Raw genomic sequence first — 26,959 nt, forward strand, 5'->3', positions numbered from 1 at the left:
CACTATTATAATTAAAATCTGGAATATTTGCCAGAAAATAATGACAAAATGGGGACAGATTTTAAGTTCATGAAAAGTTCTACCCAAATGAAGTAATAAGCAAATATATGAAAGGAATTAATGAACCACAAAAGCATTAATTCTGAGTGGTAGGAATATGGACATTATAATATTTCTGGTTTTTATCTATGTACTTTACATTTCTTTAAATATTAAAAATAAAAAGAGGTTATGGGAAACATTTCTCCCAACCTCATTTCCTTAGAAATACCACAAGGTCCTCGAAATTGAGGAAATCCCATAGATATGTCTGATTTTCAAGTAACTATAACTCAGTCCAAGGAGGCATGTGAAACATAATTTCAAGCAGTGCAGTATCAATCAACCTTAGCCTTTCTAACCAAGGCCTTCGGACCACCAAAATGGATCAATGGGATTCTTCAGAATAAATATTTTAAAATCCTGCTGGCATCAAAGAAAACTTAAAGTACCTATGAAATTACTCTTAGAAGAATCTAAAATAATAGGCACTGAAAACTGTTATCTGATAAAACTGCATTTTTAAACACATTTGGCACCTTCCATTAGTATTAGATGGCAAAACACTGATGGCAAAAAAAAATGCGTATACCTTTTGAACCTCCCAGAACTTACGTCTTAGTGTGGGGGTGAATGGAATGGAAGCAAGGTGGGTACATACAAGAAGATAAATGGACAATTACAAAACAAACAGTGTATACTATTTCATATAAGTATGTTCATTTCATGTGAGTATTTCACAGAGTATGTATGTATACATACTCTAGCCAGGTACTATATAGCCCACAAAGAAATGACTTATGGAGGATAACTACAAAATACTAAGGAAACACTGAGTAAGACTCATACATACACAAGGCTTTTTGCAAGGTAAATGTTCACTCATTCATCTGTCTACTGACTCAACAAATAGTTACTCAGCAACAGCTAAGTACAAGGCACTGCTTTAGATATTAAAAATGAAATAGAAAATGACAAAAATTCTTGCCCTCACATAACTTTGCTTCTACTGGAGACAGGCTTAAAAAGTAAAACTGATGATTTTAGAGCGTGGTAACTACTGGGAAGGAAATAAAGCAAGGTGATATATTAAGAGAGCGGTAGAAGACTCAAGGGCAAGGCCTACTTTAAATAGTCATACAAAGGACCAAAGAGCCAGAAATAGCATGAGCATTCTGGAAGCCAAAAACAGTTCTGTAAGCCAGAATATAGTACATACTGATGAGATCAATAGAGAGAATAGCAAGAAAAGAACCCAGAGGAGAAAGTGGGGGCCATCACATCAACAACTCTGTTGCCATGTTAAGAAATGTATTTTCTATTCAGAAGACAACAAGGACTCCTACATTAAGGACTTAAAGCAAAGGAGAAAGATATTCACTTTATCACTATAATTGTGATAAGTGGACTAGACACAGGGAAACCAGCCTGGAGTTTCCTATAATAATCCAAGTAAAAGACAATGGCATCAACTAGGACAGAGACAGCAAGGGTTGCATAGACTGAACTGAAAGGGATTAAGAAGGCTAAATCAGGATGGGGTAACTAGGTGATAAGACATTAGAGAGGACATGTGTTGTAATGAGCAGTGGGTATTATATAAGATTGATGAATCACAGACCTGGACCCCTGAAACAAATAACATATTATATCTTAATTAAAATAATTTAAAAAGAAGGCTAAATCAATCAGGACTTGGTAATATATTAAATGTGAAGGACAAAAAACAAAAACGAAAACAAACAAACAAACAAAAAAAAACCCAGAATGACCATCAGGTTTATTTAAATGACTAGAAAGACACTGGTACCATTTACCAAGACCAGGAACAATAAAATCCTAGGTTACAAAAAACCACAGTTGACCCCTGAACAATGCAGGCATTAGACATGCCAATCCTGTGCACATTTAAAAATCTGCATATAACTTTCGACTCTCCCAAATTTTAAATACTAATAGCCCACTACTGACTAGAAGCTTTACCTATAACATGAAATATCAATTAACACACATTTATATGTATTATATACTGTATTCTTAGACAGAGATAAGAAAACGTTACAAAAATCATAAGGAAGTGAAGATGCACTTACAGTACTGTACTGTATTTATTTTAAAAATTCTGCATGTATGTAAGTGGACAGGTGTACAAACCCGTATTTTTCAAGTGTCAACTACACTACAAATTTTAACACCAAATCTACCCAAGTTCTCGTTCTCTATTACTAACTTGAATACATTGCTAAGAGAAAGTATTTCTCTTTGGGTCTTAATATCTTCATCTGTTGCCATTTTGACTTCCTGAACTTGGGCTACTGCTAGCCACTGTCTGCAGGCATGTCTGTGTTGATGCCACTGCTGCTGAGGGACCTGACAGGCCTAACCCAGAAGCTCCTGGAGCTGTGTGCCCAGATCGATTCCAAACTGCCATGGGAGCAGCCTGGGGCCACAGATGTCACCACTGGGCTCACCTCCTGCTTCCTGTGTCTCTTCTTGTCATCAGGCTGGAGACCTATAAGAAGCGGCAGTGAAGGGGGCTGCTGTGATCTGACCACCCCTGGCCTGTACTGATCATGTCTGCTATGTTCCTGGCTGGCCTTCCCAGGATCAGGTCCTTCAATTATAGTGACCTCTTCTGCAATCATGATCTCTCAATTTCTCCATGGTGACATTCTGGGACCAAATATATTGTTTTCTAAGGCCCTGCTCAGTAGGGCCCCCCTTGTAACAATAAAGTCTATTTAAACCTTGGAAAAAATATACCTTCATCTATTAAATCAAGAGCTCTAAAAGGAAGAAGTGAGGACTTAGTTTGGGAAATGAGTCAAGAATGGTACTTAGATTTCTGATTTGAGTAAGCAGGTGCGGTTGTTGGTGCTATTCAACCAAAGGTATCAGTCAGGGTAGTCTAGGTTATCCTGCAGTAAAAATAACCCTAAATCTCAACCATTCACAACGGTGGTTGGCAAACTATGGCCCACAGACTGAATGGTTGTTTTGTAAATAAGTTTTATTACAAAACAGCCATATCCATTCATTTAGGAATTGTCTGCAGCAAGGGGCGCCTGGGTGGCTCAGTTGGCAGGCGTCCGCCTTCGGCTCAGGTCATGATCCCAGGGTCCTGGGATAGAGCCCTGCATCAGGCTCCCTGCCCAGTGGAAAGTTTGCTTCTCCCTCTCCCACTCCCCCTGCTTGTGTTCCCTCTCTCCCTGTCTCTCCCCCTGTCAAATGAATAAATAAAACCTTAAAAAAAAAAAAAAAAGGAATCGTCTGTAGTTGTGACAGAGACTATAAAGAACAAAAGTCTAAAATATCTAGTATCTGACCCTTTAAGAAATTGGGTCGTGATCCCTCAGTTACAACAACAGAAGTTTATTTCTGGCCTACACTATATGTTGATGACAGGTTAGCAGTGGCTTTGTAACCTATCATTTTCACCCCCAAATGGGCAACAATAACTTAAAAAAAAAAAATTCTGCATCCAAGTCATCATAGCAAAGAGAACATAGAGAATACCCACTGCTCTTTAAATTTCTGCTGGGGGGTTGAGGGGAGGAAGCTTCTGCTCAAAAGTATGGGATTATCACTTTTCCTTGCATTTCACTGACTAAAAACAAGTCACATGGCCATGCCTGAATTCACTAACAGAGGGATATATACTCTTCCCAAAGGGAGGGAAATCAAATCCTGCTTAGTTGCCCCAAACAAATCTGCTCCCCCGACCCATCTTCCAGAGTTTATGACACTAAGGAAGGGTTGATACTCCCTAAACTACTTTACAAATAGGTATGATCACGTGACTGTGCTCTTCCTAATAGAACAATGGAAGTGCAGTATGAAACTTCTGCCTCACTTAAAAGAAAATTGTCTGCCCTACACTTTCCCCTTCCTACAGCTTGAAGCACATTTTACAACAAAGAAAAGCAAAAACCCCTATGGTGGAACAATAAAATGTGAAGACTCTGGATCTCTGAATAACCTCATTGAACACAGCTGTTCCAGGGGTAGTAAAGTCAGATGGTTTAATAGAGACAAATAAATTTGTTGCTTATTTAACCAAATTATATTTTGGAGTCTCTTTCTTATAGCAGTTTAGTCTCTACCTAATGTTGATTCATCAGCATTTTTTCAATGAAAATGTTCAATATGCAGTTGAGTATGCCAGCCTTTGAACTAAGATTCAGGATGAAAATAAAAGTATTTAACATATGGGGTTTTAAAATCATGGTAATAGACAGGAATACCCAATGAGAATATATAAAATGACACTAGAGGAAGGTCTAGAACAAACCTCTGTAGTATAAAAACTTTCAAGAACTTACACAAAACTAAAGATCTGGGAAAAGAGAATAAAGAGGTAAAAAGGAAAAATCAGTAAACTACTGTAGGAAAGAAGCGAAAAGAGTGTTACAAGGAAAGATCAGAGAAATAAAAAAAGATGTGGAAAAAAAAGTATCACTTTTTAGGGATTCATTTCTCATTATTGCCCTCCACCCCCACCTTGGGTTATGAGCCAAATCCAGTAACTTTATGCTAACAAACAGCATATGGCAAAAGTGATAGTATGTTGATGGCTAAGATTTGGTTACAAAAACATCATGATTTTTGTCTTAGGCTCTCTCTCATTGGCTCTGGGGCAATGCGGCAAGCAGCCGGATGGAAAAGCAATGCCCTATGTAACTGCCAATACTTTGAGGTGCCCTGTGGACAAACCATGACAAGAATCTGAATACTGCCAATAGCTATGTTATTGACTTTAGAAGGGATTTTCATCCAGTTCAGCCTTCAGGTGAGATGGCATGCCAGGCTGCCAGCTTGACTGCAGCCTGAGAAACTCTGAGCTAGAGGTATACCGTTAGGTCCCATTCAAATTCCTAACACACAAAAACTGCAAGAGAATAAATGTTTGATGTTCGTGTTTGGCTTTGCTTTCTTTTTTAAGATTTTATTTATTTATTTTGCAGAGACAGCATGAGTGCACACAAGTAGAGGGAGCCGGCAGGCAAAAGGAGAAAGCAGGCTCCCCACTGAGCAAGGAGCCTGATGCGGGACTTGATCCCAGGACCCTGGAATCATGATCTGAGCCAAAACCAGATGCTTAACCAACTGAGCCACCCAGGCATCCCACATTTTTTTTTTTTTAAGATTTTTTATTTATTGATGTGAGAACACAAGCAGGGGTAGCGGGAGGCAAGGGAGAAGCAGGCTCCCTGCTGAGCAGGGAGCCCCATGTGGGGCTCAATCCCAGGACCCTGTGATCATGACCCAATTGACTTACTTCAATTAGCATTATACTTTCTAGCTCCATCCATGTTGCTGCAAATGGCAAGATTTCATTCTTTTTTAGGGCTAAATAATATTCCATGGTGTGTGTGTACACATGTGCGTGTGCACGTGCACACACGCACACACCATCTTTTTATCCATTTGTCTATCAATGGACACTCGTGCTGCTTCTGTATCTTGCCTATTGTAAATAATGCTGTTATGAACACAGGGGTGCATGTATCCCTTTTAATTAGTGTTTTTGTATTCTTTGGGTAAACACTCAGGGGAACGGTTGCTGGATCATACAGTAGTTTTATTTTTAACTTTGTAAGGAAACTACATACTGTTTTTGACAGCGGCTGCACCAGTTTGCAATCCCATCAACACTGCAAGAGGGTTCTTTTTTCTTCACATCCTCACCAATGCCTGTTGTTTCTTAGGTTATTGACTTTAGCCATTCTGACAGGTGTGAGGCGGTATTTCATTGTAATTTTGGTTTACATATCCCTGATAACAAGTGATGATTAACATCTTTTCATGGGTCTATTGGCCATGTGTATTTCTTCCTTGGAGAAATGTCTGTTCATGTCTACTGCCCATTTTTAATTGAGTTATATATTTTTGCATGTTAAGTTTTCACAAGTTTCTTAAATATTTTAGATACTAACCCTTTATCAGGTATGTCATTTGCAAATAACATCCCCCATTCCACAGGTTGTCTTTCAGGTTTATCCACTGTGTCCTTTGCTGTGTGGAAGCTTTTTATTTTGATATAGTCCCAATAGTTTATTTTTGCTTCTGTTTCTCTTGCCTCAGGAGACTTATCTAGAAAAAAAGTTGCTATGGCCCATGTCAAAGAGGTTACTGTGTTATCTTCTACTTTACTATGGTTTCAGGTCTCACATTTAGTTATTTAATCCATTTTTAATTTATTTTTGTGTCTGGTGTAAGAAAGAGATCCAATTTCATTCTTCTGCATGTTGCTGTCCAGTTTTCCCAACATCACTTGTTGAAGAGACTGTTTTTCCCAATGGATATTCTTTCCTACTTTGTCAAAGATTAATTGACCATATAGATGTGGGTTCATTTCTGGGTATTCTATTCTGTTTCATTGATCTATGTGTCTATTTCAGGGCTAGTACCATACTCTTGATTACTACAGCCTTGTAATATAACCTGAAATCAGGAATTGAGATGCCTCGGCTTTGCTTTTCAACATTGCTTTGGTTAGTCAGGATCTTTTGTGGTTTCATACAAATTTCAGACCTGTTTACTCTATTTCTGCGAAAAATGCTATTCGCACTTTGGTACAGATTATGTTAAAGATGTAGATTGCTTTGGGCAGTTTAGACATTTTAACAATATCTATTCTTCCAATCCATGAGCATGAATGCCTTCCCATTTCTTTGGGTCATCTTCAATTTCTTTCATCAGTGTTTTATATAGTTTCAGAGTACAGATCTTTTACAACTCTTTGATTACATTTATTCCTAAGTTTATTATTGTTTTTGGTACAACTGTAAGTGGGATTATTTCTTAATTTCTCTTTCTACTGCTTCATTATTAGTATATAAAATCGTAAAAGATTTTTCTGTACATTGATTTTGTATCCTGAAAATGTATGGAATTCATTTATCAGTTCTAGCAGTTTCTTGGTGTAGGTTTTCCGGTTTTCTAGATACAGTGTCATGTCACCCGCAAATATGAAAGTTTGACTTCTTCCTTAACCAAGCTGGATGCCTTTTATTTCTTTTTGTTGTCTGATTGCCGTGGCTTGGACTTCCAGTACTATACTGAATAAAAGTGGTAAGAGTGGAAATCCTTGCCTTGTGGGAACTTAGGGTTTGAGAAGCTCTGTTTTTCCCTATTGAGGATGCTGTTAGCTGTGGGTTTTTCATATATGGGCTTTATTATGTTGAGGTAGGTTCCCTCTAAAACTCTGTTGAGGGTTCTTATAATAAATGGATATTGTATTTTTCAAATGTTTTTTCTTGAAATGATAATATGGTCTTTATCCTTTCTTCTATGGTTTTTATCCTTTCTCTTATTGAGTATCATATTGATTGATTTGCGAATATTGAACCACTCTTACAACCCAGGAATAAATCCCACTATTAAATGTTTTTTTTTAATATTTTATTTATTTGACAGAGATCACAAGTAGGCAGAGAGGCAGGCAGAGAGAGAGGAGGAAGCAGGCTCCCTGCTGAGCAGAGAGCCCGATGCGGGGCTCGATCCCAGGACCCTGGGATCATGACCTGAGCCGAAGGCAGAGGCTTAACCCACTGAGCCACCCAGGCGCCCCAATAAATCCCACTATTATGGTGAACTTTTTTTTTAATGTATTGTTGGATTCAGTTTGCTAATATTTTATTGAGGATTTTTGCATCTATGTTCATCAGAGATACTGGCCTGTAGTTCTCTTTCATAGTAGTATCTATCTGGTTTTGATATCAAGATAATGCTAGCCTTACAGAATAAATCTGGGAGTTTTCCTTCCTTTTTTATTTTTCGGAATGGTTTGAGAAGAACAGGTATGAACTCTTCCTGAAATGTTGGAAGAATTCGCCTATGAAGCCATCTGGTCCTGGACTTTTCACTGGGTGGTTTTTGAACTGATTCCATTTCATTGCTGGTAACTGGTCTGTTCAAATTTTTTCTTCCTGTTTCAGTTTTGGTAGTGTCTATGTTTCTGAAAATTAGCCATTTCTCCTAGGTTGTCCAATTTGTTGGCATATAGTTTTTCATAATAAACTTTTACCATTGTTTGTAAACCTGTGGTGTTGAGCATTACTTCTCTCTCCTTTATGATTTTGAGTCCTTTCTCTTTTTTTTCTTGATAAGTCTGGCTAGAGGTTTATATTGATTTTTTTCTAAGAACCAGCTCCCGGTTTCATTAATCTGTTCTTTTGGGTTTTGTTTTAGTTTATCATTTATTTCTGCTCTAATCTTTATTTCCTTCCTTCTACTGGTTTTAGGTTTCATTTGTTGTTCTTTTTTCTAGCTCTCTTAAGTTTAACTTTAGGTGGTTTGACTTTTTTCTTGTTTCTTAACATAGACTTATACTGTTACGAACTTTCTGCTTAGAACCACTTTTTCTGCAACCTACAGGTTTTGAACCATTGTGTTTCCATTTTCCTTTGTTTCAGTGTTATTTTTTTATTTCTTCTTTTATTTCCTGGTTAACCCATTCATTGTTTAGTAGCATGTTATTTAACCTCCATGTATTTGTCATCTTTCAGATTTTTTTGTCCTGGTTGATTTCTAGTTTCATAGAATTGTGGTCAGAAAAGATGCATGGTATGACTTCCATCTTCAATTTGCTGAGACTGGTTTTATGACATTAATATGTGATCTATTCTGAAGAATGTACTGCACACACTTGAAAAGAATGTATATTCTGTTTTAGGATATTATGTTCTGAATGTATCTGTTAAATCCATCTGCTTCAGCGTGTCATTCAAAGCCACTGTTTCCTTGTTGATGTTCTGAAAGGATGACCTGTCAACTGATGTAAGCGGGGTATTAAAGTCTCCTGCTATTAAAGTCTCCTACTACTGATTAGTTCCTTAGGTCTGTTGTTAAATTTTTATGTATTTGGGTGCTCCTATGTGGGGTGCATAAATATTCATAATTATATCTTCCTAATGGATTATCCCTTTATTTATATCGTGTCCTTCTTTATGTCTTATTATAGTCTTTATTTTAAAGTTTGTTTTGTTTGATATAAATATTGCTACTCAGACTTTCTTCTGACATTCATTTGCATGACAGGTGTTTCTCCCGTCTCTCACTTTCATCTGTAGGTGTCTTTTGGTGTAGAATGAGTCTCTTAGGCAGCATATAGATGGGTCTTGTTTTTTTAACCCATCCTGTCACTTTATATCTTTTCACTGGACTATGTATTTACTTCATTTACATTAGAAGCAATTACTGGCAGATATGTATTTATTGCCATTTTATTACCTTTTTGTGGTTGTTTCTGAAGATTTTCTCTGATCCTTTCTTGTCTTTCACATTTTGCTGATTTTCTTTAGTGACATATTTGGTTTTCTCTTCATTCTTTGTAGGTTTATTAGTGGTCTGTGATATATGGTTACCATTAGGTTTCTCTACAACCTCTTTTGTATATAGCAGCCTATATTAAGTTGATAGTAATTTAAGTTTGAACCCACTTTTTTCTTCTCTCCTCCCTAGATGTTAGGTGTATGTTACTAATTTCTTAAGTAGGCTCCATGCTCAGTGTGGTCCCAAGGTGGGTCTTGAACATATGACCCTGAGATAAAGACCTGAGCTGAGATCAAGTGTCAGATGTTTAAAGAACTGAGCCACTCATGTGTATGTATATGTGTATGTATATGTAATTTTTTGTGAGTATCTTGACTTTTTTAACAGAAATACTCATTTTTACTGCTTTTGTGTTACCTACCGTTATACTATCACTTTTGGTCTCCCCTTTCCATTCAAAGAGTCCCCTTTAATATTTCTCACAGGGGTGGCTTAGTGGTCACGAACTCCTTTACCTTTTTATTTTTTTTTTAAGATTTTATTAATTTTTGAGAGACAGAGAGCACACGTGTGTGTGGGGAGGGGCAGAGGAAGAAGCAGACTCTCCACTAAGCAGAGGGCCCAAGGCAGAATTCAATTCCAGGACCTTGGGATCATGACTTGAACCAAGGGCAGACACTTAACTGACTAAGCAACCCCGGCACCCATGAACTCCTTTATTTTTTGTCTGAGAAACTCTTCATCTCTATTCTGAATAATAGCCTTGCTGGACAGAGTATTCTTGGATGCAGATTTTTCTAATTCAGCACTTTGAATGAATATATCATGTCACTCCCTTCAGACTTGCAAAGATTTTGCTGAAAAGTCTCCTGCTAGCCTTATGGGTTTTCCCTTGTAAGTTACTGACTTCGTCTTGCTGCTTTAAAGATTTTTTTCCTTCATCACTATACTTGGCAAATTTAATTACAATATGTCTCGGTTTGGGTTATTTTTATTGATTTTGGTGGAATTCTTTGTGCCTCCTGGATCTGGATGTCTGTTTCCTTCCCCAGATTAGGGAAGTTTTCAGCTATCATTTCTACAAATAAATTTTCTGCCCTCTTTTCTCTCTCTTCTTTTTCTGGGACTCCTATAATATGACTGTTCTTATGTTTGATGAGTCACTGGGTTTCCTAAGTCTATTCTTGTATTATTTAATTCTTTTTTCTCTCCTTTGTTCCATTTGATTACTTTCCATTACTTTGTCTTCTAGGTCACTAATTTCTTCCTCTTCTTCCATACTGTTATGCATTCCACCAATCACGTTTCTGATTTAATTTTTTTTTAAAGATTTTATTTATTTATTTGACAGAGAGAGAGAGAGCACAAGAAGGCAGAGAGGCAGCAGAGAGAGAGGGGAAAACAGGCTCCCCACTGAGCAGAGAGCCTGATGTGGGGCTTGATCCCAGGACCCTAAGACCATGACCCAAGCTGAAGGCAGAGGCTCAACCCACTGAGCCACCCAGGTGCCCCTCTGATTTCATCTTTTAAGCCCTTTATCTCTTCTATGTTATTCCTTATCTCTGTGTTAAGGGTCTCACTCATGTCTTCCACTCTTTTCTCAAGTCTAGTGAGCATCTTTGTGATCACTGCTTTAAATTCTCTATTAGGTATGTTACTTACATCTGTTTTGCTTATGTCTCTGGCCATGCCTTGTCCTGTTCTTTCATTTGGGATAAATTTCTCTATCTCCTCATTTTGTCAGCCTCTCTGTGTCTGTTTCTCTGTGTTAAGAAAGTCAGCTGTGTCCTCTGCTCTTCAAAGTAGTGACTTTACGAAGAGGAGTTCCTGGAGTACCCTACAGTGCAATGTCCCCTATTCACCAGAAACTGGTACTTCAGGAGAATATCCTATGTGTGTTGCTTACTTATTGATACCATTTTGATAACTAATAATGCTGTGCATATTAAATATGTTAATTGGATATTATAGTACTTAATTTTATTAAGCACTTTATCAACTTTTGATTTCTAACAAAAGCAGGACTTGAGATGAGTTCCAACAGTTTATGTGTTAAGTGATCCAAAGAAGGCCTCAAAGAGCAGATATTCAAATCCAAACAATCACAGAACTTCTTTCATATTGGTGACTAGCCACAATATCAATATGGAGTATTCTGCTTCTTTCTTTCATGTCTCTTTGTCCTCTCTGTACCAGAGCCACTTTCAGACTTCAACCAGAAAAATTCAACCAACAGACATTGGGAGAAAACAGTTTGGGATGCACTGAGCATTAGGCGCAGCTTAGAGAACAGCAGACTTGATATTCATTGTTTCCACCAGTTAGGTTCTAAAGTCATTTGTCATGAAAGCAATACATAACTAATAAAGTGGAAAAGGAAGGATGGGTGAAAGCTAAAGGGAAATAAAGAATTAAGGAAGAGTTTATTGTTCTTTAATAAAATAGTAGAGATTTTAGTATTCAAAAAGGATAAGGAAAAATATCTATCTCTACTTAGGAGTTTCTGTGGGTGTTTGTGTGTGTGTGTGTGTGTGTGTGTGTGTGTTGTGCATAAACTTTACTTATACAGCAGCAGAATTCTTAAAAATCAGAAAAAAAGGAAAATCAGAAGAGACAGTAAATATAAATATGAAATTAGCAAACCTCACTAAATACCTAAATAGAAAAATTATTTTTTAATACTGAAGGACATTTTATATATCCACACACACATGTTAATTGAGGCCATAAAAAGTATCAACAAAATTAACTGGATCAAAATCACACAAAGTATGTTCTACATAATGGAATGAAATTAGAAATTTCAGTGGAAACCAGTAACAGGAAAGGAATTGGCAAAATTTACATATATGTGGAAATTAATATACAACCAAATAATAGGTCAAAGAAACCACAAGAGAAATGGGAAAATAGTTTGAGATGAAAGAAAATTAAATATAACACATCAATTTATGGAATGAAGTTAAAGTAGGGAGTAAAGATGGACTATAATACCTGAAAATGTCTATGTTAAAAAAGAGGAAAAGCTCAAATCAATAATCTGAACTTCTACCTTAATACCAGAAAAGAACAAACTAAACCCAATGAAAATGAAAGGAAAGAACAAAACTGAGAAACAATAGGGAAATTCAATAAAACCATAAAGTGGTTTTTAAAAGATCAAAAAAATTGACAAACCTATAGCTATGCTGACCAAAAAAAAAAACAAAAAAAAAACAAAACCAAAATTAGCAAAATAAGGAAACAGGAGACATTACTACTACCTATACATAAATAAGATTATAAATGAACACTATGAACAATTAAGTGTCAATAAGCTAGATAAGCTAAATAAAATGAACAATTTCCTAGAGACAAAAGCTACTGAAATTGACTCAAGAAGAAATATAAATCTGAACTTACAGAAGAGACCAAGTAATCGAACAAAAACAAATCTTCCAACAAAGAAAAGCCCAAGTCCAAATGGTTTTACTGCTAGATTCTAATAAATGTTTAAAGAATTTTTTAAAAAGATTTTATTTATTTATTTGACATACAGAGATCACAAGTAGACAGAGAGGCAGGCAGAGAGAGGTGGGGAAGCAGGCTCCCCACTGAGCAGAGACCCGGATGTGGGGCTCAATCCCAGGACCCTGAGATCATGACCTGAGTGGAAGGCAGAGGCTTAACCCACTGTGTCACCCAGGCGCCCCTAAAGAATTGATATTAATACTTCATGAACACTTACAAAAAAATAGAGGAAGTAATTTGTAACTAATTCTATGAAGCCACAGACATCTCAAGAAAACACATCAGTATCCCTTATGAATATAGACACAAAACCCCTCAACAATAATTTAGCAAACCAAATCTAGCAACATGTAAAAAGGATTATGAACCATGACCAAATGGGACTGACTGCAGGATTTCAATGGTTTCAACACATGAAAATTAAAGTCATACACCATGTTAATACAGAAAAAAAACAAGGTCATCTCAATAGATGCAGAAAAAAAATCTGACAAAATCTAACACCTTTCATGATAAAAATACTCAACATACTAGGAAGAGACTTTTCTCAACCTTATAAAGAACATCTGTGACATATCTAATATCATATTAAATCTTAAAATATTGAAAAACTAGGATCAGAAACATGACATCTGCTCTTATCATTTCTATACAACAGTGTACCAGAGGTTCTAGTGAGAGCAATTATACAATTATACAAGGAAACAAAAAAAACAAAAGGGTCTCCAGATTGCAAAGAAGTACTTCTGTTCAAACTACTTCTACAACCGGGTACTTCTGTTCAAACCTTGCGATGTTGTTACAGTCAGAGAGATTTAGTGGGAAGACCCTGGCCGAGTATTCATTAAACTATATATGGTGTTGTACCATTAGCTTCGTAATACTATGGAATCGACTAAAACCATATCACATTTTAAAAATTATCCAAAACAGGAATTGAGTATGTGGTCACCTAAAAACTAGTGTGAATAAAGCACCTTTTGATGGTGATTAAAGTGTCATTGTAAGACCCCAAGGATTTTCATAATCCACACCATTTATTTTTCTTAGAGGGATGCTTATGTTTTTAGGTAAATCTTGATCTTTGGAGCAATTAAAATGGAATTAAAACTTGAAGGAAGTACTGTAATATGGCTCTGGTAATTAAAAGTTAAGGAAGTTTCAAACTTGTGACCTTGTTTACAAGAGGAAAAGCAGAAAATACACAGCCCATCTGAAATTAAGTTTAAGGAAAATGTTTTGGCTTTTTCGTAACTTCGTGTCCTGTAGTATGGTACTATAAAATCAGAGTCTTTATATGAGTTTTTGCTTGTTGGTATTTTTACTTGTTAAGGGGGAAATAAATCTTTTGATGACTTATACCTTTAAAGAGCTTTAATTCTGTTCAAGATTCAACAATCATGTCCACCAGCATAATTTTATCTTAAGGAATAACTAATAGGAAATATTAACTTAATTTTTCAAGGCCCTAATTTCTGTATATAACATATTGATAGTAATGGAAATCTGTCATGCAGTTAGCTTAAACTAACAATAACTCTCACATTAAGAAAAAAAAATCTTGGGCGCCTGAGTGGCTCAGTGGGTTAAACCTCTGCTTTCAGCTCAGGTCATGATCTCAGGGTCCTGGGATCGAGCCCCACATCGGGCTCTCTGCTCAGCAGGGAGCCTGCTTCCCCCTCTCTCTCTGCCTGCCTCTCTGCCTACTGTGATCTCTGTCAAATAAATAAAAATAAAATCTTTAAAAAAAAAGAAAAAAGAAAAAAAAATCTTGCATTGTCCTCAATATTAACTCTGATTTATTCTTCCTTCCTTCCTTCCTTTCTTTCTCTCTCTCTCCCTTCCTCCCTCCCTTTCTTTTTCTTTTCTTTTCTTTCTTTCTCTTTTCTTCTTTCCAATTTTAAACCAAGAACCATTTAATTTAAATTAGAGGTTCCAAAACAGTACTTTGATCCAAGGTTAATCTTGATAATAATATTGGAAAGAGATTGCTTACCAAGGAAAAATTAAAAACCATTTCTCTATATACTCCTATTCACAAATGGGATTTGGGGAAATCGAGCATGCTGTCTCAGATTTTTGTAGTTTACTTGTTTTTGCTTTTGTTTTCAAATGTTTGCTTCAAGCTGCTCCTGGCAATGGTGAATTGTTACATATCATTAATGTTTTCCCAACCCAAGGATTGTTCACCTTTTTTCCTATATAAGATCTGTGGAGTGTGTCTTTCAAAGAGAGGGAAATACAGGAATGTTAAAGCAGAAAAACCTGAATGTGATGTGCACATTTTCATCCCACATGGACAATGTATTTGTTTTAATAAATGGAATTTTCAAATTTAAAAAAAAAAAAAGTTTGCAGATGACATAATCTTATATATGGAAGATCTTAAAAATCCACAATAAAACTATTTGAGCTAATAATCAAGCTTAACAAAGTTGCAAGATACAGGATTAATATACGAAAATTAATTGTATTTCTAACAGCAATGAATGATCCAAAAATGAAATTAAGAAAACAATTACATTTATAACAACATCAAGACCAAGAAAATACTGAGGAATTAAACAAATTAAGGGTAAAACTGGACTCAGTAAACTAGAAAATGTTTTTGAAAGGAATTAAAGACCTAGATATTTTGAATGACATCCTATTTTCATGGATCAGAACATTTATTTTAGTTAAGAAGCTAATACGGGGGGGGGGGGCGCCTGGGTGGCTCAGTGGGTTAAGCCTCTGCCTTCGGAAGAAGAAGAAGAAGAAGAAGCTAATACTGCCCCAAGATGTCCTTCAACAGACAAACGGATAAAGATGTGGTCCATATCCACAATGGAATATTACTTGGCCATCAGAAAGGATGAATACCCAAGTTTTGCATCGACTTGCATGGGACTGGAAGAGATTATACTGAGTGAAATAAGTCAAACAGAGAAAGTCAATTATCATATGGTTTCACTTATTTATGGAACATAAGGAATAGCATGGAAGACATTAGGAGAAGGGGAAAATGAAGGGGGAGAAATTGGATTGGGAGATGAACCAAGAGAGACTATGGACTGCAGGAAAAGAAACGGAGAGTTTTAGAAGGGAAGAGGGTGGGGGAAATGGTGAGCCTGGTGATAGGCATTAAGAAGGCACACAGATTGCATGGAGCACTGGGTGTTGTAGGCAAACAATGAATCATGGAACACCACATCGAAAATTAATGATTAAAAAAAAAGAAAATTAATGATGTACTTAATTTAGGGTGACTAACATAACAATAAAAAATAAATTATTTTTTTAAAAAGAAGCTAATATTCCCCAAATTTATCTACAGATTATACCTAACCCTATCTAAACCATAACTAGCTTTTTTGCAGAAATAAACAAGCTGATACTCAAACTCATTAAGAAAATGCACAGGAACCAGAATAGCCAAAATAATCTTGAAAAAGGACAATTTCAAAATTTATCACAAAGCTATAGTAATCAAAACAGTATGGTACTGGCATAAATGATGACATATAATATGACACTAGAGGGGGTGGCTCAGTCAGTTAATCGCCAGCTTCAGCTCAGGTCATGATCTCAGGGTCCTGGAATCAACTCCCACATCGGGAGCCTGCTTCTCCCTCTCCCTCTGCCAGTCCCCCATTTGTGCTCTCTGGTTCTATCTCTCTGTCAAATAAATAAATAAAATCTTTAATAAAAAAAGACAATAGAATAAAGACTTCAGAAATAAACTCAATATTTATGCTCAACTAACTTTCTACAAGGACGTCAAGGTAATCAAATATGGGAAAGAATGGTCTTTTTAACAAATGGTAATGCAACCACTGGGTATCCACATGCAAAAGGATGTAGGTGAACCTCTATCTTATAAAATATACAAAAACTGGGGCGCCTGGGTGGCTCAGTGGGTTGAAGCCTCTGCCTTCTGCTCAGGTCATGATTCCAGAGTCCTGGGATCGAGCCCCGTGTCTGGCTCTCTGCTCCGCAGGGAGCCTGCTTCCTCCCCTCTCTCTGCCTGCTTCTCTGCCTACTTGTGATCTCTCTCTCTGTCAAATAAATAAATAAAATCTTTTAAAAAAAATACAAAAACTGACTTAAAAGAGATCATAGATCTAAACATAAAAAAAGCTAAATGTACAGAAATGCTAGTATAGATTATAGAATTATATCTTCATGATCTTGGGTTGGCCAATGGTTTCTTAGTTATGACACCAAAGCACAAGCCACAAAAGAAAAAAATATATTGGATTTCATCAAAATTAAAACTTTTATTCATGAAGAACATTACGTACAAAGTAAAAAGACAACACACAAAGTAGGAGAAAATGTATGTAAAATCATATACCTGGTAAGAGTCTAGTATGCACAATATATAAAGAGCTCTTAAACCTCAAGAACAAAAAGACAGCCAATTAAACAATGGAGGATAGGAGTAGGTATTTTTTCACATTTTCCCAAAGATATACAATAGTCAACAAGCATATGAAAAGAATGCTCAACATCATTTAGTCATAAGGAAAATGCAACTCAAAACCACAATGAGAACACTTTATACCCACTAGGATGGTTAAAATCAATCAATCATAAGTGTTGGTGAGAAAGGATGTGGAAAAGTTGGAACCCTCATAAATTCTTAGTGGTAATGTAAAATGGTGCAGCTCTGGAATATAGTCTGGCAGTTCCTCAAACAGTTAAACACAGAATGACCATATGACCCAGCGATTCCACTCTAGATACAAGAAATAAATCACATGTCTGCCCAAAAGCTCTATGAAAGTATTCACAGCAGTACTTTTCCTAACAGCCAAAAGATGGAAACAATCCAAATATCATAAACTGGTAAACTGATAAATAAAAAGTGGCATATGCATCTGATGGAACAGTATTCAGGCATAAAAAGGAAGAAAGTACTGAGGTGCCTGGGTGGCTCAGTTGGTTAAGCATTCAACTCTTGACCTCAGCTCAGGTCTCAATCTCAGTTGTGAGTTCAAGCCCCACATTGGGCTCCATGCTGGGTGCAGAGCCTACTTCAAAAAAAAAAAAAAGGAACAAAGTACTGATTCTTTCTAATTTCTGACCCAGAGAAACAGTCCACTAATTAAAATACTTATTGTTTCATGTCATTTAATTTGGAATGGTGTATAACACAGCAAAGATAACTGGAAAAGCACATGTGATTTTTATAGTAAAAACAAGTAACTCTTGTTCCCTGATGGTTCCTCTTCTCATAGTACTCTCAAGTCATATACACAACTCCCCCCAAAAGAAAGCAGATATGAAAATACATGGGTACAGAAACACATGTATTTTTTTTTAAACATAAAAAAAGTATAACGTTTTCAAAATACCAAAAAATATCACCTCCCATTCTGGTATGTTATAGAATTCAAAATACTCCCAAAAGATATCATGGAGGTAGGGACATACATCAGCTTAGGCTTCCATTTGGATGCAATTTCAGACAATTTTTCCTTAATAGGAAAATTTACCATAAAGCAACACTTTTCTGATTTCCCGGGTTGTTCTGAGGATAGGTTTGGCTTTAATAGTAACTTTGAAGTCTCCTATGTTTGACTTGAAGGTGTTATGACATTTTACCTTTTAAGTAACAGACAAATTCTGGCTTTGTCTATGTATACTGTATGATCTCAAGGAAAAATGACAACTTTCTTTGCCTTATCTATGTCTTACTTGATTTGATCAGGAAGATTTTAAAGATTAAATGAGAGAAGACATGAAAAGTCCTGGTCAGTGTTAGGCACAAGAGAGACAGAACACCTCTAAAAGCTAACCTTAAGACTCAAGACTATGACTTAGTAGTTGCAAAAGAGAATCACATACTAAGAGCAATTATATGTATTTCTAAGTCATATTTTGCAATTTTTAGCAGACCATTTTAAAAGTTAAGTGTACTATGAAACACATTAATTTATGCTAGATAAAGTAATATTTCAGTAACAGAAGGTTAATTTTTAATATTTACCTTGATCAAATATTTTTCCCATCTGTCTGCTGTAACAGATTTGCCAATCTTCCTCATTAACTTCAAATGGAGCTCCACCAATTCTTTTGGTACTTAAAAAAAAAAGAAAAAAATACTATTAGCCAGCAGAAGAAAATGTTTATAAACATTTAAAATGATTTAAAAAAAAGAACTTTCTGGGGCACCTGGGTGGCTCATTCGGTTAAGTGTCCTTCAGCTTGGTCATGATCCCAGGGTCCTGGGATCGAGTACCTGCTTCTCCCTCTCCCTGCCGCTACCCTTGCGTGTACTCTCCCTCTCTGCCAAATAAATAAATAAAATCTTAAAAAAAAAAAAAAAAAAGAACTTTCCCAGTCCTGAATACTTTTTCAAAACAGATGATATTGATTTTAGCTATCTTTTAGACCCCAAATCAGGAAAGACTAGACCAGGGCAAGAAATAACTGAAAACCACTCCCTTAAAAATGAGAAGGAATACTCATTCACATTTTCTTTCAAAGTCCTATCAAGTAAGAATGAACCTAGGTTTGCTCAGTTGGTTAAATGTCTGCCTTCCAACTCAGGTCACGATCCTGGAGTCCTGGGATTGAGCCCCATGTCAGGCTCTCTGCTCAGTGGGAAGCCTGCTTCTCCCTCTTCCTCTGATCCTCTACCCTGTTCGTGTTCTCACTCATTCTCTCTCAAATGAATAAATAAAAAATCCTTTAAAAAATGAACTTGCATGTAAACTGTGAATTTCTGAATGATAATGATATGTCAATGTAGGTTTATCAACTGTAACAAATGTGCTTCTGTGGTGCCAGGGTGTGGATAGTGGGGAGATTCTATGTGTTGCAGAAGAGAGTATAAGTGAACTCTCTTGTACTTTGTGCTCTTTATTTCTGTGAATCTAAAACTGCTCTAAAAAATAAAGCCCATTAAAAAAAAAAAAAGACCATCAAGTAAAAGCCCTTAACCATACAACTAAAATTTCTACTAGTGTTTATATCTCATAACACATATTTGGATAATTTACATATTGCAGACCAAGATATAGATCCACAGAATTAGAAAAGAAACAAGGAATATAAATTCCAAATTGATGCATATCTCAGAAATAGTCTAATGGTTTTCAAACAACTTCACAAAACTACTCTTTCAATCTATACCTTCTCTAAGTTCTAAAGTCCTTTATAGCATCCCTATGGATCTTCACCTGACAACCTTAAGGGGCAGAAAACTAACTTATCTTCTGAAGTTCTAGTTATTAGAAAGTTAGCCTTACGTGTGATCAAAATCTGCCTTCATACGCCTTCCTTCCCTGGTTCTTACTCTTATTTCTCTACCTTCAAAGACAATACTTTCAACTCCTCTTCTGATGGAACCTTCAAATATTTGAAGATTGTTTTATCCTCCCTCAGGTTTTCTCTTCTAACTGTAAACAACCAGAGTTCCATATATCCCTTGGGCATGATCTGATTACATTAATTATGAGTTAGACTCAAGGGAAATAAAAGACACACATATATGTCTATTAAATTTAGCATTTCCCAAATACCAAATAACCACTAGTAACCTAAGAAAAATTGGAGGTGTACTCTCTGAAAAGGTTCTATAATCACGTACGTTAGAAAAAGTAGATCCCAAAAGAAGTTGTTTTGTTGTTGTTGTTGTTCTACTGCAGGACATCTTGACGTCTTTATTGACTGATCTTATGTGCATCATAATATCCAAGAGAAGGATATAATCTCCACATTCTCTAATACATTTAATCAAACAATTTTTTTGTGTGTGAAATACACACTATCTTATCTTACGATACAAGTGCTCTAAAGAACAGGTTAGCAAACGATGGACTAATTTTCAGTCAATCTTCCAGACTCTTCATTCTCCACTAAAGCCAATTTTAACTCAAAATGAGCTTGAAGTATAAAAACATTCACCCATTCAACAAATTTCTGTGGGACCACTACTAATAAACAAGAAAAAGTCTCTACCCTTAATGAGCCTATTTAAATGAGTTTTCTAAGGATGTGAGACAGTGGGTGGGTTGGAGGTGGGGACCGGGGAGGAACATAGAGGAGTGGTTATGGACAAGTAGACAGATTATTATACTAAGCCCAAAGCTACATTTGGGATTGAGGGCGGAGCAGAGAAAGGGGGGGAAAGGACATTACTTACAGAAATAACAGCAAATGAAAGACTGAAAAATAAAATGATCATAGAAGAGGAGGCATGGGCATAAAAAAGGGGCATGATCATGAAGAATCTTAGATGTCCAGGCTAAGAAGTTTACATTTTTTTTTTTAAGATTTTATTTATTTACTTGACGGACAGAGATCTCAAGTAGGTGGAGAGGCAGGCAGAGAGAGGAGGAAGCACTCCCCGCTGAGCAGAGAGCCCGACATGGGGCTGGATCCCAGGACGCTGGGACTATGACCTGAGCCGAAGGCAGAGGCCTTAACCTACTGAGCCATCCAGACGCCCCAGAAGTTTACATTTTATTTAAAAGTTTAGGTAAGGGGCGCCAGGGTCCTGGGATCGAGCCCAGCATCAGGCTCTCTGCTCAGCAGGGAGCCTGCTTCCCTTCCTCTCTCTCTGCCTGCCTCTCTGCTTACTTGTGATCTCTGTCTGTCAAATAAATAAATAAAATCTTTAAAAAAAAAAAAAAAGTTTAGGCAAGGAAAAAAATTAAATTAAAAAAAAAAGTTTAGGCAAGAGAGTGCGCTCAGCATTTTAAAATTTAGAAAGCAACTTCTTTTATTTGCTTGCTTGTTTTAGGAGGCAGGATGCAAGACAGAGATTAAATGTAAATTCTGGAAAATATCAACCCAGAAAGATGGGAGTAACTGATATTAGGTAGGGGAGGTAGAGACAGAAGTGGGCAGATCTGAGAAATGTTTAGGAAACAAATAATACAATTTGTAAGGCGCCTGGGTGGCTCAGTGGGTTAAAGCCTCTGCCTTCGGCTCGGGTCATGATCTCAGGGTCCTGGGATTGAGCCCCATATCAGGCTCTCTGCTCAGCAGGGAGCCTGCTTCCCTTCCTCTCTCTGTCTGCTTCTCTGCCTACTTGTGATCTCTGTCTGTAAAATGAATAAATAAAATCTTAAAAAAATAATAATAATACAATTTGTAATTGACTGGTTGTGCAAAGCTATAGAGAAAATCAAGAAAATCTTAGGTACTGGCTAGGCAACTAAGTAGATGCCAACACCACCACAGAAGGAAAATAAAAAAAGACCAGGGCTCACTTGTCCGTTCAACCACTTAATACAAGGTGACTAGGATTCTTCTGGTGAAGTTCTTTAAACACTGAATGTCAAACTCCTCATCTGTAAAGGGCTATATTAGCTATCTTACAGTTTAAAAGTACAAAACAAACATTACATAAAGCTACATCTTTATTTTTACTTCGATTGTGATACTTAGGGAACCAAGGCCTGTTCCAATTTCTCCTTTTCTGCCTTCCCTAAACACAATAGTCTTGATGATTCTGTTTTCATACACCTCAACCCTGCTCCCTCTTCCCCCAGTTTCTCCAGGATACCACTATACCGTCTCACTTCAGAAAAAGAGCTACTGTAATCTCTTATAACCAAACCAACCTTCCAAAAATACTGTTTTCATAACACTTCTCATTTACTGATACGTTTTCTGGCTCTTAAATTCCTACGTTAAACGTATACAGATTTCTTACCATAGCCTCAGTGTCTTATAATTCCAGTCTCAACCTAACTCTCCAATCCTTCTTTCTCATTTTTACACTGAAATCCTTGATTCAAATCATTCTGGCCTGCTCACATACCCAGACCATTACCTATCTGGGCTTTATTTAAGCCCTCCAGCTCACTGTTTCCTCCCCACTTGAATCATATTTCTCTTTCAGTGTCTCATCAATAAAAGGCCCAAAGTCTCTGTGACAGCGTTCTGATGATTCCGTCAACACGTCTGTCCTTGGAACGCCTGAAGTATTCATAACTGCCTGTATTACTCCCTTAGGAGTTTGCTACAGCTTTACATCACTGTTTTTGTACCTTATCATAAATATCCATATAATATCATACAGATCATACCATACACACACACACACATATCTTCCATATCATAGAGATATACATACAAATCACAAAAAAAATTTTGATACAATTGGTACTATTTCTAAAAATCTAACAGGACAGAAATAAATATACGCCAGAAAAATGGTTTTGAGCCCACTTGAAAAATATAGTCATTGTTGGTTTAGGCATGTAGAAATAAATTATACATTACTTGATTTCCTTATTAGAGCATTGGCTCTTACATAGCACTAACAGAAATATAAGATGAGCCACATAATTGCAAATTTTCTAGTAGTTCATTCAAAAAACTAAAGAGTTCAAAATTAACTTTAATAATGTATTTTATTTAATACTATATATCCCAATGTTATTTCAATATATAGTGAGGATTTAAAATATCAGGATTTTTATATATTTTTCACTTGATATTTTAATTTCTTTTTAAAACTGTGGTATAATTGACATATAACATTGTATTAGTTTCAACTGTACAACACAGTGATTTAATATTTGTATACACTGTAAAATGATCACCACTTAAGTCATCTACCACCTTACATGCCTGTAAAAAAAAAATTCTATGATAAGAATTTTTTAGGATTTACTTTCTTAGCAACTTTCTAACAGGCAATCCAGTATTACTAAATGTAGTCACCATGATGTACATTATATTCCCATGACTTATTAATTTTATAGCTAGAAGTCTGTACCTTTTGACACCCTTCACTCAATTTACAACTTATTTTTTGTACTAAGTATTCAAAACATAGTGTGCATTTTACACTTACAGCACATCTCATTTACACTAGGACATTCAAGTGCTCAAAGCCATTTATGGCTAGTGGTTACTACAGTGGATTATACAGAGTTGGCATAATTAAAACTAAAATATATAACTCACAATTTGCTAATAATTTATTTATATTTTGAGATACAATGGACATATAACATTATATTAATTTCAGGTATCAACATAATTAGTATGTGTATAGATCACAAAATGATCACAATAAGGCTAAGTTAACATGTGATTTGCTTATATTTTTTGTTACAAATGGAACTGACACAATGGGTGTCATATGCAACTGATGGATTATTGAACACTACACCTAAAACCACTGATGTACTATAGGTTGGCTAACTGAATTTAAATTAAAAAAAAAAAAAAAGAACTGACAAGTTGATGACGTTTCTGGACACTAGCAGCTCTTAAAATTTTGTCAATTGATAAGAAACAGGAAAAACTTCAACAGAAAAATTAACCAACATCATTAGTTAAATTGAAAATATTAAAATTCCCCTACTCTGTTTTCTCTCAACATTCTGTCTATTCAACAGACCATTCTATGACGATGAAAACAGTCTATATCTGCATTTTCCAATATAGTAGCCAACTATATGTGACAATAGCACACTTAATTATGTGGCTAACAAAACTGAAGCACTACACTTTTAATTTTTTTTAAGATTTTACTTATTTATTTGACAGAGAGTACACAAGCACAAGCAGGGCAATGGCAGGCAGAGGGAGAGGGAGAAGCAGGCTCTCCGTGGATCACCACCTGAGCTGAAGGAAGACGCTCACCCAACTGAGCCACCCAGGTACCTACACTTAAATTTTTTTATATTAAATTTAAATATCCACAGTGGCAAATGGCTATGACTTTGAACAGTGCAGCTATAAATTATCGGTCATATTTTAAAACACAGGATCATCTTCTACAACACACAAGGACAATGTGTAAATTCGCTTATCACTTGAAACATTTTCTAAACATTTCTAAACATTTTCTAAACATTTTCTAAATAGTCTCATTGTCCAAATATTTGGTAATTATTAACTTCCTTTTATAGATATATCTGTTAACCAAATTTGTGTTATTCTGAAAAATACAGGTTTTGTCACAATCGAACAAAGATCTTTACCTTTCACATGATAGTTTGATACATAACCTTTAACTAACCCATTTCTTTCACAAGGCCTCAGGAGGTGAAAGATTCTGAAGTAGAAGAAAAGGTCATGGCCGTGTGAATTCATGAAGGCCCTGCCAAGATGATGCAGGCAAGAAATGGCAAAAAGTGGTAGAATCCCAGACCACATTACTGATCCAATCACCCAAGGATGTTCTATATTTGGACATTTTTCTAAAGCATCTTTCAGCACCAAGCTTTAAGAATGCTGCTGCTTCTCCAATTTTTCTTGTAACTTATAATTCTGCTTTCTAAATGGCTGAAATTTACAGCGGCTCATAATAACTACGTGTTAGAATTCTTCTCATTTCTCAAAAAATCTTTTACTTAAATGTCCTCTATGCTTATAAGCAAAGATACACTTAGTCACAAAAACGGCTGATTTTGAATCAGGTCATTGATCAAAGAACACTAATTTCAGATACAATGATTAAAAGATAACCTTACAAAAATCGTTTACTTGCTGCCCAGTTTTTCCAAACTCTACTGAGGGAGCACAGCTTTAGCAATTATGAACCATTCCCACAGACCACTTGATCCTTGAAATAACTGTTATATATTTATATACCTTATCTTCAAATAATCCATTTAATCAATCATTCTAAAATTTTCTGAAAAGCAAATGGCCTGAGACAATGTACTGTAATTTAGGCCACTCTCTGAAAAACAACAGTTCAGAGATGCAAAGTAAGTAAAATATGAATCACTAAACTCAGCTTATTACCATAATGGGAAAAATAAATACAAGAAGAGCTGTTAAGCAGGCAGTTAAACCAAGGGGTATCTGCTGCTCCACTTTAGGTTTGTGAGTTTCATTTAGAACCATACTGCTATTCCCTTATAGAGGGAGAAACCAAACATGGTTCAGATTATCTCAGAACCAAACGGTGAAAACGTCTCTGCTACAAAGCAAGTAACCCGTGTACTGCAAGCATCAGCATGGTTGGGTAACCATGCAATTCAGCACTCCTTCTTAAAGGAGAAGGTAGATGTTTCCTTATGGTGAGGAAAGGCCTTTCTCTGGGTAAGATGATGTGAGCCACACTCGTATTAGTCAGTTTTTAAAGGGTTTCTTTTTCCTTATACTTAAGGAACAGCATCCTGGCAGAGGGAATCTGAGATACTTGAGGCAATGGCTTCCAGTACCATATGCTTTCAACTCTAATCAGATGTTATTTTCCTTCTCTTTTTTCTCTCTACTCAATTCAATAACCTTGAAGGACTTAAGGAATGTAAAGGGGAGAAGTCAGAGAGAGACCCAAAACAAATTTTAAAAGAAAGAAATAGGGGTACCCAAGTGTCTACTTCTCCCTCTTCCTCTGCACCCCCACTCGTGCTCTCTCTCACTCTCAAATAAATAAAAATATTAAAAAGAAAGAAAGAAAGATGTGATAGTATTTAAGGAAGAGGAGGACTGTTCCCCCAACAATGTGAACACAGTGAAAAGTTGAAAGACACCCTTCACCTATATGTACCAATTGCTAACATTCTAGGGAAACATTTTACATAGGGCAAAACCATCAGGGAAAGGCTGTCTAATAAAGATAAGACCTTAAAGCAGCAGCCTACCAAGCCAAGGAAGAGAACATACTAGCCACAAGGAAATGTCTGTAAAGGGGTCCTGAGGCAGCTAAAAGCTACCAGTTTGGCTGTTGACATGAACAGGAGTCAAATCTTACAAAGCCTTGGGAGCCATGCAAAGAGTTTAGATTTTATTCTTAGTGTCATAAGAACTCAAAAAAGGAAAGTTTCATGATCCAAGTTTTTAAAAAGATCATTCTGTGTCTAGGATCTGCTTCAAAATAATCTAGGCAGCAGCGGGATGGGGGTTTTGGGAGTGAGTAGGTAGAGTTACAGATGAGAAAAAATCACAAAATTGTACTGAAGGGGGTGATGGGTTTATAGAAGCCCGTTACACAACCTTCTACTTGCATGTGTTTCACATTTTCACAATTTAAAAAGGTAAAGGAATTTAAATTTAAATTTCACAATTTAAAAAGGTAAAAAAGTTGCTCTGTGAGGCATGCATGAAAGGGAAGCAAACAAGACTAATTAGGAGGCTATAGCCATACTTCAGGCAAGAGGTAACATTGGCTGGACTAAGGCTACAGCAGTAGAGAGGCAGAGAAGTGCCCTCAAGGCAAGTCGCA

The 26,959-nt window shown here is 36.3% G+C and overlaps 1 protein-coding gene across 2 annotated transcripts in view; it reads right to left on the reverse strand.

The window, feature by feature from the left end:
• RSF1 (remodeling and spacing factor 1) overlaps nucleotides 1-26,959 on the reverse strand; it is a 158,649-nt gene that overhangs the window by 94,202 nt on the left and 37,488 nt on the right. For both annotated transcript variants that reach the window (XM_080814913.1, XM_080814912.1), the window contains exon 2: nucleotides 18,800-18,891. In XM_080814913.1, coding sequence (XP_080671039.1) covers nucleotides 18,800-18,891 — 92 coding nt within the window. The remainder of the gene's footprint in view (nucleotides 1-18,799; nucleotides 18,892-26,959) is intronic.

The sequence above is a fragment of the Martes martes genome, assembly GCF_963455335.1.
Source record: "Martes martes genome assembly, chromosome: 10".
Taxonomy (NCBI): Eukaryota; Metazoa; Chordata; class Mammalia; order Carnivora; family Mustelidae; genus Martes; species Martes martes.